At 34.7% G+C, this 15,230-nt stretch overlaps 1 protein-coding gene across 1 annotated transcript in view; it reads left to right on the top strand.

The window, feature by feature from the left end:
• The window catches only part of Tom70 (translocase of outer membrane 70), a 153,053-nt gene extending 138,824 nt beyond the window's left edge, over positions 1–14,229 (top strand). The window contains exons 10-11 of the mRNA XM_090381244.1: positions 2,140–2,262; positions 13,247–14,229. Coding sequence (XP_090237370.1) covers positions 2,140–2,262; positions 13,247–13,415 — 292 coding nt within the window. The 3' untranslated portion in view covers positions 13,416–14,229. The remainder of the gene's footprint in view (positions 1–2,139; positions 2,263–13,246) is intronic.
• Positions 14,230–15,230: the final 1,001 nt, after the last annotated feature.

Raw genomic sequence — 15,230 nt, 5'->3', positions numbered from 1 at the left:
CAGAAAACAGTTTGGTATGTCTTTTGGTGATTGCTACCCCACCCTATAAATATAAAAGTGAGTTGGAGAACAAGTTCTCCTACAGCAGAACGATCACCATCAACTGCTGTAGTGTCGCATGTCACACATCACTGCAGCAGTTGCGGCCAATAGCTTTGGCAAGAGAACCAGAATGCTCAACTACCATGTGGATAAGAAACAAATTTTCTACTCTTAGCCTGTTTGAAATCTAGTTTGGACTGATTAATAACTGCCTTACAATTGTTGTGAGCTTTGGTGTAGGCAAAAAAATGAACTAGAGATTTGGATACAAGCAGTGGTGAACTATAGTGGGCTTGCGAGAGCCCGTTATTATTTTTTTTTGAAAATTTGAGAACCCATTGTTGAGACGATCATTTATTTTACAAATGAAATCCTGAATGCAATTATTGAGTATTCAGAGCCGAAACTATGGTAGGGCGAGCGGGGGCCCCATTCCCAGCATTGTAATGGCGCAATCAATCGGTTATGTATTTTAAAATTGCTTCATTTTTGATTTAATTACAGTGGGACCTCTGTTTAACGAACTTCTTTATAGCGAAATTTTTTGATTCCCCTTAGTAATTACATTTAAAATAGTTTCCATTGAACAAAGAAAATTTCCATGTAACAAACAGATTAGGAGAGAACTTTGTATGCATTGTTCTCACCTCTGGCATTTAGGCAATTTAGGTAATTAGAAAGTGCGAATTAAGGGTGAAAGGGATTACCGTTTCAGAATGTTAGTGGTGTCCGTAAAACCTATGCAGTCACATACCAAGAAGTCGCGCTAGTCAATATGCTTTCCATAGCCAGTCAGAGGATTAAGAAGGTTCTCGACACGGATTATAGCCTCTGGTCAACGTTTGCTGTGGTTCCCCTGTACTCCGACAAACGGGTATATGTTTTTCGGAGAAGTGAGTGATCCATGCCTTCCAGTAAATTTCTCCTGTCTATGTTTACTTGGTCACAGTAGCTGAATATCCGTGTGATTCTGACATTTTGCACTGTACAGTATTCAAAGAACTAGTGAGAGTAGCAACATAGAAGGGGGAGGGATTGAGACAACTAAGATATTATATAAACTTTACGAAGATGAAATGTTGGTAGATTTTGAAACTTTGTCTAGTCTTTTTTTTTTTTTTTTTTTTTTAATTATTGCCTGTATGCCATTATATTTTAAAACATTTTCATACACTGTGTAGAAAATGTTTTAAAATATAATGGCATACAGGCAATAATTAAAAAAAAACTGTATCACCAATCTCCAAAAAACTGCCCCCGGGTGTCGATGACCCTAGATAAGTTACTGAAAGATTAACTACCTACATATAATGGGGCGTACTTATAACACTTTTGCCCCAGGTGTAGGATTGCCTAGTTACGGCTCTGTTCATAAATATACGTAGTATTTATGAAAAAGTTGAAAAAAAATACTCTAAATACATCTGAAACTTCAGAATATAAATTCTGATCACTGATCTAGGTGTTTATGGCTTTAAAAGGGTTGAATAAACTAAATGCCAAGGGCATCTAGTCACATGACATACCGAAGGGGACATAAATTTAATTGCATAGGGATAAGTGTAGAATAGATATTTGAAATTTTTCCTTTGGTCAGAACCTGATTGACTTCCAAAACATAATCTCACTAATATATGTTGCTACCCAAGTTTTATCTGTCTTTGACAGATTCAGATAAAGCTTGGGTAGCAACATATATTAGACTGACTATACTGAGCAGAAATAAAATTATAATGATATTTTAAAGTTATTATTGTTTGCCCATTTACATGATGAATGTAGGTAATTAGATAAGTCTATAGTCATTGGTTTGTTGAATAACTAAACAAAGTTTAAAATCATCTGCATACTATAGGAATCAAATGTCTTTTCATTGTGGTTAAGTGCAAAGTCATTTATATAAATATTAAGGCAGCAGGTCTAGCATTGAGAGCCTTGTGGAACCTTTTTATGAAGAGCAAAAATGCAAGAAGCAATACTGTTCACTAAAATGTGTCTTGGTCTTTTAGATCTTATTAAACTAAGTTCAATTATGCGATAATGCCTTTTTCTGTAATTTTAATTAAGTGAATATAAAATTATTTTATTTGTTTTCAGTGTGCTGGCATTACAGTATAAGCAAGATATGGCAAAATCATTAGAAATGCTAAATAAAGCTATTGAAATGGATGAGAAATGCCAATTTGCATACGAAACTTTAGGATCAATTGAAGTTCAGAGGTAAGAAAAACGTTTTGTTAGATTATTATAGATGAATTACAGGCAGTTACAAAAAAATTACTACTACAGACAGGCCTCAGCTTCCATTCCTAGTGAATTGCTGTCCATGTTATTACTTATGGCAGCCTGACTCTCACTTACAAAAGGCTGACTTGTACCTTTCTTTTTATAATTCATGGCAACCTCAGTATACCACTCTCGGTTATACTGCAGCTTTGGATATAATGCAAGTGGATATGATCACATTCCCAAGAGGGATGTAAAAAAATGCAACTTATGGCAAAACACAAATTTCACAACAGACAGTAAAAGCAAATTATACCTCGCAGAGCATACCAAGCTACTGCACTGGTTTCCAAAGAGGTTCAGTTTCTCCCCCGTCTCGCCTCAGTTAGTGATGTGATAAAAAATAATTTTTGTAAACAGTAACATGTGATATTTCTTCCAAGAATTAAATCACATTTATAATGCAATGTATGCATGAATTGATAATCAGTTTATATATTTTTATAAGTCGCTGCTACTAACTGCATTTAGTGGACTCCATAAATTATACTTCAGAATTGTAAAATTCACTTGTGTATATAACCCAAAGTAGTGCACCTTTGAGGTTGGGGGAAGTCCATAATGTAATCCAACTGGATTAGACTATTTACTATGGAAAATGGTTTCCAAGATGTATTGATTTTCACATACATGACAAATACCTTAATTGCTTAACTCAAGGGACACCTGTTAAGAAAAAACAATGGTATGCGTTATGTTTTTTGTACCTACCCTTACATATGACCGCTCAGCTACAGTAGGTAATTAGCTTATTGTGGTCTCTGATTGTGTAACTAAGTTGTTCCTTATTTCCTATTTATACACTATACCGTAAATTAGATTTCCTGTAAATATTTCTGATTTGGAAGTATGAGATTGTTATAAGAAATTGACAATTTTGAAATTTTATTTTTTAAGTATACGAAACACTGCTGTAATATTAAATTACATTATATAACAACATTTATTATAATGTTGTATAATAAAATACATTATGTAATTTAAAATACATAATGTTATATTTTAAATTTTATTTAAAATACAACATTATATAAAAAAAATAAATAATTAAATAAATACCATAACAGGGCAGTTGTCATTTAAAACATTTAATCCATTTTTTCCACTGACAGCAAAATAGTAAAACTTAAAAATAAAAAAGTGGGAATTTGCTTATATAACAGTGGTTGCTTAACAGGTTGCCCTTTGATAATCGTGTATTCATGTTAAAAAAATTGGAAAAAAACTGGGTAAATTTTATTTTTAGTTATAATGTGCTTCCCTTATAATGCAGGTATTAAAGTTGTCTCTTGATGTCTGCATTATATCAGGTTGCACTGTATTAATATTTGATCAAAAAGCACTAGTACAAGCAGAATGAAAACAGGTACATACATGAAAATCATTCAAAACACTAAACTGCAATGATGTGATGCAGTTCAATTTCCAGTTCTGCATACAAAGAAACATACATCACTGTGTCTGTCCATTTCCTGAAGGGCAACAGTGCTAAACATCTACAAAGGGTACTAGGAAAGTTTTGCAATATGATGCAACAATGAATCACAGGAAGCTGCTTGTTGCTGCATGTTGAGACATGTTCATACGTGCATAGTAGCCGCCGCGCCAAGTCGATGGGCTCAGTTATTCATTAGTAGTGAGAGTGTAAAGTGCTTGCGATGGCATCGTGGTCACGAAATGAGATAAGGACAGTTTTGCGGTATAATTTCGTGCGTGGTTTAACCATAGACCAGTGCTTAGAAGAAATGACTCTTGCACTAGATGATGATTGTCCACATCGTACAACGATATTCAGGTGGTATAGAGAATTCCAAAGGGGAAATTTCACTCTGGAGGATTCTGAGAGGCCGGGAAGGCCACGAACGTCAGTTACGGAGGAAAACGTTACTACTGTGAGGAAAATGCTTGACGAAAACAGGCGAGTGACCTACCAACGGGTAGAGGATACTTTGGGCCTAAATGCACCAGCAATTCGTTCGATTCTGCAAGATCATTTGCATGTGAAGAAACTTTGTTCTCTCTGGGTGCCGCATCAACTGACTGAAGAGCAGATGACACGACGTGTGACTTGGTGCCGGGAGATGTTAAAAAAGTTTGATAAGGGACAATCTCGGTATGTGAACAACATCGTGACAGGTGACGAGACTTGGCTGTACTATTACGATCTGCCGACCAAGGCTCAAAACAAAGTTTGGGTCTTTGATGATGACGACACACCCGTAATTGTCAGAAAATCCCGATCTGTAAAGAAGAAAATGATAGCTGTATTTTTCAAATCGAGTGGAATTGTGGAACGTGTCGTTTTGGACACGCAGAAGACAGTCACAGCTAAGTGGTATACTGAACAATGCCTGCCTAAAGTCATTGGATCTATGAAGAACCTGCGGCCAAAGTCAAGAATGGACACCTGGTACCTCCATCACGAAAATGCTCCAGCTTACCGCGCCAAAGCCTGCACCGAATATTTGACCACGACAGGACTGAAACTTCTCGAGCACCCTCCCTACAGACAAGACCTTGCTCCCTGCGACTTTGCACTGTTCCCGCATGTGAAAATGAAGCTAAAAGGGAGGCGGTTTTCCAGTGATGAAGACCTTCTACGGGCTTGGGACAACGAGTGTGCTTTACTCCCTAGTGAAACTTGGCAGAACTGGTTTAAAGATTGGTTTCGGAGGATGGAGAGGTGTATTGAATGTAGAGGAAATTACTTTGAAAAAATTAAATAAACAAAGCTGTATTGCAAAACTTTCCTAGTACCCTTTGTATATACGGTTAGTTCTGCTATAACACGGTACATGTGTTCCTAAAAATCTCCGCCTTATGGTATTTCGCACCTTAAAAACAACAGGACTTATGGGGAAAATAGGGATGGGGGCAGAGCACTCACAACCCAATAAAATTGCCAACACAGGTTTAAACATATTAAATTTCTAATAAATAAATATTACAGTAAATATAGCACCTTTACCTTGACATGATATGATATGAAGGTTGCTTGTTGGAAGTGGGTGTGGTGAAGGGCCGTAGCTGGTGAGTTATAGCAAAGAGGTTATCATTCTTAGGACGAAATGTTGTTATACCCAATGTGGAAGGGTGTGAGTCACTGTCCTGCTTTTCTTTCTTCTGCGCTGGTTTAAAATAGCTATCTAGCTTTTGTTGCTTTTCCTGCCTCCTTCTTTCATACAGGAGCTGCCTGTATAGTTCCAAATGGGTCCAAATGCCACCAAGCACTATCCCACTATGTTCAGCAATATAATTATTATCTTCAGTTCGCTGCAGGTGCTTTTCTGTCCCACTTAAAGCAGCTGATAACTCTGCTGTTTTAATATCTCATGGGACAGCCTGCTGGACTTCATCATCGTCCTCATCTTGACTTTCTACTTGGCTGGCTGCAACAAGTTGTTGCAAGTCTTCTGTAGATAGATCCTCATTGTTAGACTCAAAGCCTTCTATGTCTTCACTTTCCACTTCCTCAAAACCAACTTCTTTTGCAAGAGCAACATAACCTACTTTGATTTGTTTTAGTTGTGCTGAAGGTTGTTTTGAAGGCCTTCAAAATTGTGAATTAAATGAGGAATAAGTTTCCACCACACACGATTCAAGCAGTCTTTTGTTACATCATTCCAGGCTTCTATAATCGTATCAATGGCAACTTTGATGTTAACTTTCTTCCAAAATTCTATAATAGTTTGTGCCTTGTGTTACCTTCAGTAGGAGCAGTTAACATCTTGAATGTTCGCCTTAAATAGTAAGCTTTAAATGCTGCTATTATACCCTGGTTAAGGGACTGTAGTAGAGAGGTTGTGTTCAGAGGTAAAAAGATGAATTTGATATTCAGAGAAAGTTCAGCAACCGTCTGAGGATGGCTTGGTGCGTTATCAAGGATTATTAGAATTTTAAAATCTAAGTTCTTGCAGTAATTCTTGAAAACATCATGGTAAGCTTCAACTAAAATATCAGTAAATATTTTCCCAGTCCAACCTTCCAAGGCTGGATTTCACAATTCCTTTTAAAGCTCGCAGAGTGATAAACCACTACTGTACTGGTTTTAACTTCGTCTCTGCTGGCATTGGAGGCGAACATCACAGTTAAGTGATCTTTTGCAGCCTTAAATCCTGAGGCATGTGCTTCTGCCTTGTGGGTCTTGAAAGGCATACGTTTCCAACAGAGTCCTGTTTCATTCACATTGAAAATCTGATCCAATGTGTAGCTGCCGCATTCAATTATTTTTTGTACCACAGATGGAAATGCCTTTGCGGCTTCCTCATCTCCTCTTGTGGCTTCGTCATACAGCTTAATATTGTGAAAAGAGTAGCGGTGTTTGAAGCCACTACTAGCATTAAAAGGAGCCACTTCTAGAGGATTTGGTGATTTCTTTTTAAGGTCTTCATAAATAATTAGTGCTTTCTCTTTCACTGTGAGAAAGCTTGCTCCTGTTTTTTTTTTTTTTTTTTTGTTTAGTTTTCAATTCATATGCTTAGTAGCCTTTCCATTTCTTCTATTTCTTTGGGCCTTGTTCTAATTGACTTTGTGGCACTTGAAATTGTTCCAGCTATACATGTAGCTTTTATTTTTGCAGCATTGTCTCTGATGGTGCGCAATGTGGATTCACTTAAGCCTGTTACTCTTGAGATATCACATGTTCTCTCATTTCTTTCAAAACATTTATTATTTCAAGTTTCTCTTCTATAGAATAATGCTTTCCTTTTGCACTCGCTGCATGGCTTCTTGGAACCAGGATGCTTACCCATGTGGGATGCTGTATGAATATTATACTTTTTATAAAGAAAAGTTAACAGTCCAAGACACACATTTGTAGGATAACGCACGCGGGTGAACTGAGGTAAGAAATACATGAGATTTGTGTGCGTGTGTAAAGTGAGAATATGTAGTATTTCCGCCTTTAAGGCGAAAACACTATTATCACCTCATACATTGAGCTCACACGTCAAAATGTGTGATAGCTATATTTCCCATTTAGTTGTATTGGTTGGAGACTATGTACGCTTACGTACATAGCTTAATTAATACTGTAATATATACATACTAATTGATATTTTGTTCACTGAATTTTTTTTTTTTTTTATTGTAAAATTTAAAACAATAAAAAAAATAAGCAATCAATAACCATGAACATGGCAAGCACAAAAGAGAAGATTCTGAAAATTTATTTGTTTATTATATGATTGAAGAGGAAGGGGAACACCTTACTATTACATAAAAACTCACAGTATTCCAGCTATCAGTATTATTGCAAATGCAATAAGATCAAGTTTACTACCAGTTTATAATTATATTGCACTAACAGAAAAGCCCAATAAGCCGGGAACCAAATTGTTTTTATTGTTTTATGGTCATGACCTCCAGAAATGTGCTCCTCCACTCACGAAATTTCTGTTCTAAAACAGAAAAATGTGAGCTCCTGAAAACAAGTCAGCCTATAATATCACGTATTATCTTGTGAATACAGTGAATGCCAACAGTGTCTCTCTGACCAGTAAAACTACAGTAAATGGGAAATATATTTCTCACACATTTGACGTTTGACATTTTTTAAGCTTTGTAAACTTGCATATATTTCTGCGCAGGTTGCTACGTTCAGCTTGGTACTGGATTTTACATTCATCTGGTGTTATTCGCAGATGAAATCATGCATGAGCCAACACAAAAATCGCATTATAGTTGCATTGTTCCCTAATATATCAATCGCATTGGAGCAAATTCACGTTGCGAAAATTTGCATTATAGCAGAACTGACTGTACAGCATATTTTTTGTAATATCAAAGTTTTAGATTATTCCATCCTTGAATAGACAGATAAAATACATATTGGGTAGTGCTCAAAGGCATCATTTTAATGTGCAATAAACCCTTGAAGAAAGCAAACAAAGTTTTCAATAGACCTTAATGCCACACTTAAAGCAGTGTGGCATTAAGGGCCAATTCTTGCTATGGATGATGGGATGGTTGAGTGGAAGAAGACAGAGTGGTTATTGATGGACAGTACTGTATGTGGACTAACGTTATTAGTATTAATGCCAGGGTTTAGTGCTACTCCTGTTGTTGTTTTCAATATTAACTAATATCAATGGAGGCATATTAGGCTTAATGTGTAAATTCGCAGATGATACAAAGGTTGGCAGTGTGGTTAATAACAGTAATCAAGATGTGCTACTGCAACAAGATCTATAAAAATTAGGCAGATGGCCTGACAGTGTTAAACTCCAATTGCCACTTCGGCAATTGGAGTTTAACACTGACAAATGCAAGGTACTTCATATGGGTAACAGTTAAAAAAACGATTAACATAATAAAAATCACCAACTGTGTGGTATTACACTCTGGGCTTGGAGAATGAAAAAGACTTGGGGATAATTGTGCAGTCAGATATGGAGTTCTGAGTAGTGCAGACAGGCTGCCAGGACAGCCTGTCAGTAGGGATAAGGTGATTATCACATTGTTAGGGCAAATCTTTGGTACCACGTACAGGTTTAAAAGCCTCATTTGTAGAAGGACCTGGATCTGTTGCAATGGATGTACAGAAGAGCAATTAAATTAGCAAGGAGAACTAAAGGATGCTCTTACCAGGAAAGGCTTTCGTTCTGCAAATTGCAGTGCCTGGAAATGAGTAAAGAGATCTGATTGAGATGTTTAAGGTTTGAGTGGATTGAGCAAGCATAATGCTGATGGCTTTCTTCCTCTTGCTCAAACTACACACGAGGGTTCAAATTGAGGAAGGATGGTTGCAGGATAGATGTGGAAGTTTTCCTTCAGCCAGCGGATAGTGATTGTCAGAACAGACTTCCATTTGTTGTTGTAGAAGTGGGTAATTTGAATAAATTCAAGGAAGACCTAGGCATATTATTGGAGGGGATAAACAGGTGACGGGATTTTATTTTATTTTTTAAATTTTTTGCTGATGCTTTATAAGCTTGCTTTCTTGCATCATTTTCCACCAGTTGCAGCACCTTTTCTAGAAACATACCTGCTGTAAGTTTTATGAATTAATAATTCATTTTCTTTTTTAGTGATATTGAAGTAAATATTAAAAATGGAAGTTTTGTTGTAAATCATGATTGTGGAAATACACTTATGTTCAAAAGTTAAGTAGCAAATAAAATTTTATTAATAACTACATAGCTAAACAGTCTTCACTTGAATTTAAGAATTGAACCAAACACAGTTTTGTAATGTGTATTTTAGCAATATTGCATTGTTAGAAAGACTATTTGGAAATCACAAAGGTACATTTTACCATGACATTCTTGTCTCTTTTGCAGCTAGCTCTTTCAACTGTTAAAATTAAAAATAAATAAATAACATAGAATAGAATAAAATGGAATAGAAATTATATGAAGATTTTGTCTGTTGAGGCCTTGTCTTAGCTGGAATTAAAGCTGTTAATGTACCAGGTGGCTACAATTAAAGTATTCCTGTTGAGAACTGTCTGAAGATGAGAATTACCCAAAAGAATTAGTTCTAAAAAATTACCACCAGGAAAAAAGTTGTGCATGAACAATTTGTATGCCTCACTCCACATGCATAAATACAGAATGGGAGGTGGTGTCAGAAAAATGATTACATGGTCTGCGTGGGAAGCCAAGAAGCAAATGCAAACCCTTCAATCAGAAGCAGGTTGAGGTTATTGCTACTGCAGTTGTGGAAAGATCCATTGACCAGTAAACCAGTAATGGCACCAAAAGGCAGAACCATTACATATATGTGCAGCAAGACTGCTAGATATCCTGTATGTAACAGTGTGGAAGGTGCTGTGTAAGGTTTTGTTCTACCCATATACACTCCTCCACAGGCAACAGTGGCAAGCAAGTGATACCAGAATTTCTTGGCACAAATGGAGGTAGACACCAACTGGCCATGGAGTACCCTTTGGGAAGACAAGGCCCATTTCTGCTTGAATGAGGCTCTGAACATCTAAAATTGCAGGACCTGGGCCACAGAGATGCTCTATGTAATACAGAAAATCACCTTACGTATGCCTAAGGCCACTATAGGAGTGATTTCATAGCTGCCTTCATTATCAAACCATTCTTTCTAGACCTGTAATGTGTTCAGTTCCTGCTCAACATTATCAAGACAGGTTAGCAACTGTTGTCATTTCAGAACTTTTATACAAGATATATCACCTACACATATCAAGAGATCTGCACAATAACTGCTGTACCAGCATTTTATCACTGAAATAGTATTCAGCTGCTTATTACATGTCAGCCTTGATTACCTATCCTCACTCCTTGCAACTTTTAGCTGTGAAGGTATCTGAAGACCAGTGTGTATCATAGCAATTCCTGACCTAACAACCTTGTAGGATAACATCACATGGCACATGAAAAACATCAGCAGTTGACCATGCTCTTAGTCAGTTTGAGGTTCTGATAGACCACAGTGGCACATATTGAGTGCTGATTGAAAAATCCAGTATCACCACTCAAAATAGGAGTACCATACTATTATACTTAACAGTCATTCTGCATGGTATATGTTGCCAGTAATGCAAGATTGTCAAGCAATTAAGTGACTGTATTAATATACCATGTTAATGATATGTTCTTCATTTCACTACACACAGACCATGTAGCAGGTTGATTGTTCACAGCAAAATTTTCTCTCAGTGGTGATTTTTTGGGACTGATTTTGTTTTTTTGTGTAATTCTATTCCACATCCTCCAAAAAATATGATATAATGAAGGTTGGGTTTCTACCATTAGACCACACTCCAGACAGTTCTAAATAGGAATACAGTAAATCCTTGATATTCATAGGGATATATTGTTGGAAATTTCCATAATTATTAAGATGAAGCCTTGTGGAAAAAAGCAGGATTAGGTAGACCTTTCTTATTGAAATCAAGACAAATGTTCATGATTAATAGTAACATGTACAGTAAACTCCTGTTATTAGCACTTTCCATGGGATTTGTCCTAAAGAGCCCTATAAGTGTAATTTGCCCTAAAAAGCCCTATAAGTGTAATTTGTCTCCTCCCCTAGTTTTTTGCAGACTGCTTTCCATATTTTTTTAATATTTTGGTAGATAACATTGATTTTTCAGGGTGTTTTTTTTTTTTTTTTTTTCTGCATTATGAAGGAGTAATTAATCTGTAAGTTGAAAACCCACACACTTAATATACTAAGCTTGAATTTTTTTGGTGCCTTCAACCTTTTTTGTGTGCCATTAAAAAGAAAATATATTTTAAGAACATTTTATTTAATTAAACTAAATTAGATAGTATGAATCAGAGCTGTACTCTCAATATGTTCTACGTTGGTAATAATATTAGTAAATTGATAAGAGGAGTTTACCTCAATATAGTACGTGGAACACTTCCGTATGATACCCTCCAGAAATTAAAACGAAAAAATCGACAACTTACCGGTACATTAAAGTAAAATATAAATAATTAAAGTGAAATATAAATAATTAAATAATCAATTTAACACAATTCAAAATCAATTCAAAACAATTAAAATTCAATTTAACACAATTCAAAATCAATTCAAAACAATTAAAATTCAAATTAACGCAATTAAAAGAATCTGCAATTAATTTGAATTTTAATTGTTTTGAATTGATTTTGAATTGTGTTAAATTGATTATTTAATTATTTATATTTCACTTTAATTATTTATATTTTACTTTAATGTACCGGTAAGTTGTCGATTTTTTCGTTTTAATTTCTGGAGGGTATCATACGGAAGTGTTCCACGTACTATATTGAGGTAAACTCCTCTTATCAATTTACTAAAATTAATTAAACTAAACGTATCTTGAATATTGTAAACATGATAAATGTAGTAATTACACAAGAATAATGCTCTTATTAATGAAATTTTATTGATTCATGTTGAACATACACACACAAAACTGATTACTGTAACAGCAAGGGAAGTGGGTGAACAGTGTTGAATTAAAAAAAAAAAACTGAGGAAAGGATGCGAATGCAGCAGTAAATGGCTAGACACTGAGTTATAAAGAGCTGCCTGGCTACCTTCAAAGCTTTGAGTTAAGTATGAAACAAATGTTAACTGCACTATAATGATTCTAAGAATTTAGTCTGTCATCCCTTTCCCAAAACCAAAAGCCATGAGGAAGGAGGATTAATTATATACAGATTTATTCCTTCTTTCAGACTATTCTGAAATTGCAAAATTATTTATGGGGAAATTCACAAGCTGTGTGGAAAGCTTGTGAATTTATGAAAAATACTTCGGCTGCTGTTGAACTTGTTTCCTGTTTATTACCTTACTTCAAAATGGTTTCTCTCTGATTAATGCTTCCACATAGAAGTGTGTTTGTGATAAGAAATTGATAAACTTTGAAAGGTTACCTTTTTGAGAACCCAAAAAATAAACCTAAAAAGAACTTTCCAAAAACAGTTCATTCCATGAATTGTTTTTGTTTGATGACAAAGGTGAAACAATTTTTTTGGGTTTTAAAAAGTGAGTAACAATGGGTTTGTGTAAAATACACACACACACACAAAATTTTAATATAAATAGTATTTTTGATGCCTTCAACTTTTGCTAAGACTTTTTTGTCAATTTTTTGAACAGGTATTTTTGTTTGCTGTACGCCCAGCAATTTCATATTTTGCATTAAGCATTGAATTTTTGAAGTTTTTGGAATTTAAAAATTATCTGATGCAATATAAGTGTTATGCAGTTGTTGTTGTGGTTTTTTAAATACCCAGGGCTGGTTTAGTTTTTAAGGATTGCTATTATTTTAAGATAAGTCTTCAAATTTCAACAATGAAAATAGATTAGATTTAAATGCATAATATCATAAGTTTCATTTTGTGATATAGTATTTTACATTGGTATTATGAGATTTTACTAATGAATAAATGTAATTGTTTTCTCTCTTTTTTCCCCCTTTCTCTCTCTTTTCTCCCCCCTCCCCCAGAGGTAATTTGAAAAGAGGCCTAGAATTGTTTGAAAAGGCAATCGGCTTAGCCCACACTGAGGCTGAATTGGCCCATTTACTATCTCTTCATCAGGCTGCTCAGGCTCAAGCAAAAGTTGCAGAATACCTAAAATTAAATATTGAAGGATTAGAAGGCAGTGTAAGTTAAGTGTATTTACTGACATCTTATTGAATAATGCCTTTGCGAAGAATGATGGCCATTTCGTTGTCATCTTGAAGACTTTACAGTGCCTGAATAGAAAAACTGCACCATAGACCAATGATTGAATAGAGAGTATGTGTAATAGAAAGGACTAAGCAAGTAGGAACTTGCTAGGATGTGAAAAAGTTTATCTTAGGAAATAATAGTTTCTGTGAACTGTAGATGCCCTTAAATTTTCCAGGTAGATATAACAGACCTCTTTTCATTTATTCCATGGATAAATGAAAAGAGGCCTGTTCTATCATAACATGACTGCTCTTGGTGCAGTGAGGTGGGCTCCTCAAGGAAATAGTTAATAATCATTTGTGTAATACTGCATTTATCAAAATGCATCTGTGATTAAGTAATAGTCTTTAAAAAAATATAATCTTGAAAAACTTAAGAGCTTTAATTATAATACTTTGCATCTTTGACATGTTATAATTCCAGCAGACAGCACACATACCTTTTATCTGATTCCATTTTTTATTGTCTTTACATGTATTTGTGGCTGAAATTTTATTCATCTTTGTTAACATAAAATCATTCAGCACTTACTTCCAAATTTTGGCACATTATAGTGATCTTATTATTTCACTAGTCTGTATAACATATATCCTTTTCAGTTATATTGTTCTTAAACTTAAAATTACATTTTATATTTTATAAGTATGTTGTACAGAGCTTAAAAGGTATTCGTTTCGCCAACTTAAAATCATGATTAAAGTTTTCGTAGTCCCATTCCTTCTCTCCCCCGTAAAAAAATTTCATGTGACACAGTAGTTCAATAAATAAGGTGTACTGAATTTATTTCAGGCTTGATGAGGAGTTACTTATTCTTATAATTACATGCCTAATAATAAAAGTTTTACAATTTTTTTTTTTTTTTTTTTTTTTTTGTAATTAAATATATGATTTTTTTATGACTAGTATATAAACTAATATCAGTTTTTCAAAGTTTTTGATTTCCTTCTGCAGGCAGCACTAAAATTGTATTAGGTTAATTTTAGATCTAACATGGGTGCACAGTGATGATGATGATACCTAACTATTGTGTTTATTAAAAAAAAATTATAATTCTTCATTCTGCAATTAATTGTGTTATTTTAGCATTTATTATAAAAAGGCATCAGAATTCTGAAAATTAAATTTATGCCTAGTTATTTTCTGCCTTTTCTCACTTGATTATGCTATTCTTCTCATTCAGCACTTCCAAAATTATAGTGTTTCATTGTCATAACTTTGCTTATTGCACAAGTTGTTCATATGAGAGAGATTTAATCTGATCTATAATACTAGATCATCTGAATTCAGATGGGATTATAAGGGGATCACAACACAGCTCTGTTAAGGGGAAAATCATATCCTATAAATTTGATTAGCTACCATGAAGTTGTTACAAAAAAAACTGGATGCAAAGATTGATTCTGACATCATTTACTTAGATTTCAGTAAAGTTGAACAATTGGATAAACTGGAGTAATGTTACATTGGGAACAGTTTACTATTATGGATAAAGGGGTGGTTAATGGTGGTAAGAGACAGAGCAGTTATGAATGGCCACATGGCCTGAACTGTTTCTGATATTTATTAATGATGTTGATGCACATATTTCAGCCTGACTTTGCTTATGATCTGAGGTGGGCAGGGTGGCTAATGCTAGTAATCAGAATATGCTACTTCAACAAGATCTAGATAAATTATTTGGATGAACTGAAAAATGGCAGTTGATGTACAGTATATCCTCATTAAATGATATTGGATTATTTAAAATGCAATGTA

The sequence above is a fragment of the Mastigoproctus giganteus genome, chromosome 9 (assembly GCF_048544385.1).
Source record: "Mastigoproctus giganteus isolate SK-2022 chromosome 9, ASM4854438v1, whole genome shotgun sequence".
In the NCBI taxonomy this organism is placed as follows: Eukaryota; Metazoa; Arthropoda; class Arachnida; order Uropygi; family Thelyphonidae; genus Mastigoproctus; species Mastigoproctus giganteus.
This window is presented reverse-complemented; position numbering and strand designations above follow the sequence as displayed.